The sequence below is a fragment of the Zea mays genome, chromosome 5 (assembly GCF_902167145.1).
Source record: "Zea mays cultivar B73 chromosome 5, Zm-B73-REFERENCE-NAM-5.0, whole genome shotgun sequence".
NCBI lineage: Eukaryota > Viridiplantae > Streptophyta > Magnoliopsida > Poales > Poaceae > Zea > Zea mays.
The window spans coordinates 156,507,421-156,513,527 of NC_050100.1; the positions used below are offsets into that span (position 1 = coordinate 156,507,421).

The window sequence follows — 6,107 nt, forward strand, 5'->3', positions numbered from 1 at the left end:
TGGCGCCCCGGCCCCATGGCCGCCCTCGTTTCTAGCTCCAGCTTATCTGCCCGTCGTCCCTCCGCTCTCTAGCTCCGGATCGCACACGCACATAAAGACACGGAGCCTGCAGCCGAGGATGCCGCAGCCGCTGCGCCGGACTCGTGGGAGACGACCGACATAGACGGGCCCATGAGACGGCTCATCCTCTCCACGCGACGCGTGTCGTCTTCGCCGGACTTCGCTGATGACTAGGACCCGCCCCAGCCGCCGCCCACACTGCAGCCGCAGGGCGCTCCTTCGGCTCCCTCAGATGCGCGTGAGGACCTGGTAGCCCAGGTCGATCAGTTCCTACGAGAGGCCCTCGAGAAGCCAAGGGAGAGGCTTTCTGGTAAAATTAACGCCTCCTTCGCAGTTAGTTTACCATTCCATTTGTTTGTTATGCGATTCTACTAACTTGATTGGGCGACAAAAAGGTTAGCTTAGAATTCATGCAGAGTGTTCCTTGCTTGTTTTGAGATGTGCCCAGGCGGCTAGCTGCTTTATTCATAGGGTACATGTATTCTTGGTCTTACTTATATACTATGTGGTATCTTTATGTACTTCATCCCTTATGGCTTGCTACTATAGTGAGGTATCTGGAAAATGTGACTGGTGTTTTCCATACAATTTATGTCCTTTTCATCTGTGCAAACATGCTGGTCCCATGGGATAAGAGATTTTGTATAGCCATCAGATAGTAAAATCCCGTTCGAAAAATTATGATTTGCAAGTGTTTGTTCCAAGCAGCTTGTGCATCTGATGGTCGTGTGGCTCTACTATTTAACCCAATTATCACCAACTGGAACTTTACATTTTGACTGTTCCATTGCCTAATGCTTTAATATTAATCGATAAAATACGCCTAGTCCTTGTATTTGACTCCAGTCTATTCCTTTTTGCAGTGCTAAGAATGGAGCAAGAAATTTTGAAGTTCATTCATGACCCTAGTCGTACAGAGTATGAATTCAATGGCCTTCCAACTTCGTATCTGCGTCTTGCTGCACATCGCCTGGCGCAACATTACTTCTTGCAGTCCATTGACATACCAGACAACAGTTTGCCTGATGGAACTGGTTCACGTATCATCCTTCGTAAGACAACATTCGACTGCCGACTGCCTGCTGTCCGCCTTGCAGATATTCCAGTTAATCTACCACAAGAAGACATCTCTATGGCAAGAGTAGCTATTAAGCAGAGACCTCAAAAGAATTTCCATGGCATGAACAGCTCAAGTGCTCACTCTTCTAGAGACAACCTCCAAAAAAGCGTCAAAGAAAGAAAAGAGGAATACAACAAGGCACGAGCGCGGATATTTAACAACAGCAATAGCAGTACTGCTACTGATGAGAGATGCACCACCTATCTTCCTCCTCCCCCTTAGAGGATGCAGTTCCCTCTGCCTGGCGCTTAAGCGTGCTAGGCAAGCGCCTAATAGTGTCATGTGGAATGTTGTGCTGTAATATAGCTATATAATCATCCATTTGTTAGTTCTCTAACACAATCAATAATCGATCTTTTTCTGTATGTGTAGATCCCAATGCAACCACATCTGAAAACAAAGAGGAGATGGATTCTCGGTCGGTATTCGTTGGAAATGTAAGTTTTATTGCCTCTTTATGCAAATTAAGGGAACTTATGTATAGTTCAATGGGTATATGATATTGTTTGGGGGAGGGGTAATATTATATCGATTTTCACTTTCCAGTGAATATTATGTTTGTTTGGCTGTGCTCCACTAGAAACCCAATTTCTATAAAAATGCGATCAAACCAGCAATAAAGCATGGGATCACATTGTGTTAGTTTGCAGTTCATTTGTAAAAGTTCCATTTCATTGAACAAGTGCACATATGATCGCATTTTTATCATATATTTTTCTATTTTTTCCCTCCTTTGTGTTGATTGAACAATGGCAATGGTCGCAGGTTAGTCTGCTGTCATCAAGCCTTTCTATCAAAGTTTTGGCACCTGGTTTAGTCTCAGCACAAGTTCTAGTGTTAGCTTTGTGGGGAAAAGAAAAAAAGAAGGAAAGAAAATGCAAGAAAGTTCTTGAAAAAAGAAAGAAATATAGAAAAACAATTTGAAAAAGCAAAAAAAGTATCCAAACTGAAGAATTTTTTATTTGGGACCTTTACTGTCCAGAAACCATCCATTAGTTAGCCTTGTGTGATCCTTCAATATTCTCTTGTCCCTACAATCCCTAAATTATCCTTTTTTTTCTTTATTGGCAAGTTGACTATGTTTCATAGTATAAAGTATAAACATAGTGGGGTGTTAAATCATATCAATAATCTGCATGTGTTAAGATAGATGAATTCACTATTGCAGGGATGGCAAATACTTCTGTTGACGTTACACAGTTAATAATTTGATCAATTGGATTCTAGGAAATTTTACCCACTACTATGGACCCTCCTATTCATGCCATAAAAATGTCAAGTATTAGAGAAGATAGAAATTCGTATTGATAGATATATACTAGAGTCGAATACTAGTAAAGGATTATGTTGCTTTTTAGTCATTCTATATTATGTTTGTGGTGTATATTGATAATGTAACTGGTCTTTGGTTGTAATTTAGCTTGTTTTATGAATGCACAACCTATATGTTTATCATGCTCTGGACCCATCAACTTTCAGCCGATGTAGTGTAAATACATATTTCTTTTTTGAGAGCAAAGCATTACACATGTTTCTGACATGTTGAAGATGCAAAGTAGATGTGTACTTCAGTGAAAATTGTTGAACATTAAGTTTTGATGCCCTTAAATCATAGTTTTTAAGGCGTCTGTAAGGCGACGCTTAAGCGTCGCCTAAGCGGTAAGGCGAGGGTGACTCGCCTGGCCTAAGAGCTCTCCTTAGCCCGCCTTAGCTCGCTTTAGCGTCGCTTAGGCGGTAAGGCGATGGTGGCTCGCCTCATCTCGCCTTACCGCCTTAAAAACTATGCCTTAAGTTGAATTGGTAATTTTGATACGAATTTGCTTTGTTTTGCAGTGGCCAGTGGTAATTAGAGGTTACAATGGGCTCTAAATTTTACACTATAAGATTGAAAGACCGGATCGGATTAGGATCGGGCCTTATTTCTATTCATTTTGAACTAAAATTTATTTAGGCCCCTACCATTTTATGAAGAAGCATTTGGATCGCGATCCATTACCACCCCTAGTGGTAATGTGGATTCATTAATTTGTTAATTTTGTGACCACCTTTGAGCATTTATTGAAACAATTTGAGGGACTGCTATTTATGCTAGTTGGAACATACTTTGGGCCACCAAACCTGATTGTGCAGTTTTATAATGAAATTGATGAATCTTTACAAATTTGAGTTAGCTCTGGACTTCGGTTCAACTAATATCTCATATGATTTAGAGCAGCTGACTCCAATACTATTTTCGTTTATGTGAGCAGAGACATGTTATTAATGCACCGACCTATTAGTTGTTTCAAATGAATTATGTATTAGTTGTCTGCAAAAGTTTAGGTTCGAAGTTTTATTTGTATATATGTCTTTTTGTCAGCTGTTTGGTTATTGAAATATGTAACATTACAAGTATGCTCAGTTTCGGTGTAATGGCAACTACAGGTTGACTATGCATGCACTCCAGAAGAAGTGCAGCAGCACTTTAATTCTTGTGGAACTGTTAATAGAGTGACAATCCTGACTGACAAGTTTGGGCAACCAAAAGGTTTTGCTTATGTGGAATTTGTTGAAGTTGAAGCTGTTCAGGAAGCTATTAAGTTGAATGAATCAGAATTGCATGGTCGCCAGCTCAAGGTGTGAATCTTGTTTTTCTTTTCTTTTTTTGCTTTTACTAAGAACATCAACATCCAATGTGTGCTTTATATCCCATTTTGCATCCATCTCTGTACTCGTCGAGCAGCCGGTGGCATGTTGACATTATGTTTTTTTTTCTCATCAGGTGGCACCGAAGAGGACTAACGTTCCTGGGATGAAGCAACCCCGCGGTCGAGGTTTCAATCCATACCGACCATATGTTTTCCTATATCTTCGTGTACATGTGATTTAATGTCAGCATTTTGTGATCTTCTTGGAAGCCACATTTTGTGTTTATCATGCTTTCCTATATCTTTGTGTACATGTGATTTAATGCCAGTTGTATATTTATGTGAATTTTGGTTTATTTTGTAGGATTCCGGCTCTCATCAAGTGACTCCCCGTCACGATGACTTTGCGGACAGATGTCTCAATTCTAGTGGTGGAGCTACGAGCAACAATCCGATGTCCTAATCGAGAGCGATGGAGCTAATGTTTGAACTTGTGAACTACAAATGTGAACTTATGTGAATTTGTGAACTTATGTATTTGGACTTATGTGAATTTGTGAACTTATGTATTTTGACTTGTGTGAATTTATGATATGAACATATATCCATGTGTTTGAAATCTGTATTATATTGTATGTGATATTCTGTGTTGCATGTGATATTATGTGTGTCTAATTTTTCATTTCTGTATTTTTTATTTTTTCTGGAATAGGGTTAAGAACGTGGGTACCCACGTTCTTAATGTTAAGAACGTGGGTACCGTCGAACTTAATATGCAGTCCTCACAGACCAACGCAGGACACATAAGTTCGACGGCTACGTGGCCCCGTCGAACTTAACTGTAAGAACGTGGGTGCCGTCGAACTTATGGGAAAAAATTCGACGGCCCCCGTCGAACTTAAAAACCCACGTTCTTAACCTTAAGTTCAACGGTACCCACGTTCTTAATGTTAAGTTCGACGGTACCCACGTTCTTAACCTTAAGAACGTGGGGGCCGTCGAACTTACTTCTTTAAGTTCGTCCAAAAATCGTCGTCGGCTATATTCGTGGGTAAACCCACGTTCTTATGGTAAGTTCGACGGCCTATTACATTAAGTTCGACGGTTTTTCACCCACGTTCTTTAACCAGTTTCTTGTAGTGGAGGTGGGCTTCAACAAGATGGTCCGCTTTGTCCCTCATGTGGCTTATAATGAGATGGAGAAGGCGAGCCAGTTCCATCAGGGTCTGAAGCCTTTTATCAGGCATGCTCTAGGAGCCTTTCCGTTGGTGTACTTCCGTACCACAGTGGAGCAGGCACTGGGTGTGGAGATGCAACACCAGTATACCATGGAGTCGTAGAAGTCTTCGGGTGTTGATCAGCCTCGTGGCCAGGACACGAGGAGGGGCAACACGGGAGGTCCAGCCCACAAGAGGGGGCAAGTCTCAGCACCAGCACCACCATCCTTACCATGGCAAATCTTCTGACTCGGGTACTTCGGGAGGAAGTACTCAGAGGTTTCGGACTATTCCTAAGCCCGGGCTGGGGCTGGTATGTTTCCGCTGTGGTGATGCGCATCGCCGTGCAGAGTGCCAGTGGGGTGGAAGGTGTTCTATCTGCAGTCAGGACCACAAGGATGTGGTGTGTAGGAGGAATCCTAATGGGAAGCTCAGATGGGAGTCGGTGACTTCCTCCTCTTCTTAGGGCACTATCAACATGATGTCAAGTGCTGAGCAGCAGTTTTCAGTTCCTCTTCCACCACAGTAGCTTTATGTGCCTGGGACTTCTCAGTTCGTGCCGATGCAGGGTTTTCTTCAGTATCAGGCCGCGCCTACTCCTACACCGTCTACTCCTATGTCGTCTCAGTTTGGAGCTCCGCGTCTGCCTCACCCGGTGGCTCAGTGGGGATCTTCTGTTAATTTCACTCTGGGAGCTTCCTCTTCTGCAGGTATTTCTGGAGCTTATGTGCTACCCGCTGCGGATGGCAGGGAGCAAGGAGACGTGGTGACAGGTACGATTTCAGTTGATTCGTTTGCAGCCCATGCTCTTTTTGACTCTAGCGCTAGCTATTCGTTTGTTTCGGAGGATTTTGTGTCACGGGCTGGTCTTTCAGTGCAGAGGTTGGGTCACCCAATTCTAGTTAGATCTGCTAATGGCTCCATTAGTAGCGGTTCAGTTTGTCAGGGGTGTTCCATCATTCTTGCTGATGAGGTCTTCTCGGCCAATCTGGTGGTGATTTCCTTGGGGGCATTCGATGTTATCTTGGGTATGGATTGATTATCCCAGTATCGCGCGGTTATATCCTGTTTTTGGAAGACAGT

General features: G+C 42.8%; 2 protein-coding genes across 2 annotated transcripts; both read left to right on the forward strand.

Moving 5' to 3' along the window:
• The first annotated feature begins 309 nt into the window (after positions 1 to 309).
• On the forward strand, positions 310 to 1,402 carry LOC103627088 (R3H domain-containing protein 1-like). The gene is made up of 2 exons (XM_020538134.1): positions 310 to 370; positions 924 to 1,402. Exon 2 carries the CDS (start codon positions 932 to 934, stop codon positions 1,400 to 1,402), a length of 471 nt encoding a protein of 156 aa, XP_020393723.1. The 5' UTR covers positions 310 to 370; positions 924 to 931.
• A 58-nt stretch (positions 1,403 to 1,460) lies between these two features.
• On the forward strand, positions 1,461 to 4,049 carry LOC103628586 (polyadenylate-binding protein 2). The gene is made up of 4 exons (XM_008648758.2): positions 1,461 to 1,469; positions 1,510 to 1,617; positions 3,605 to 3,796; positions 3,942 to 4,049. Exons 1-4 carry the CDS (start codon positions 1,461 to 1,463, stop codon positions 4,047 to 4,049), a joined length of 417 nt encoding a protein of 138 aa, XP_008646980.2.
• Positions 4,050 to 6,107: the final 2,058 nt, after the last annotated feature.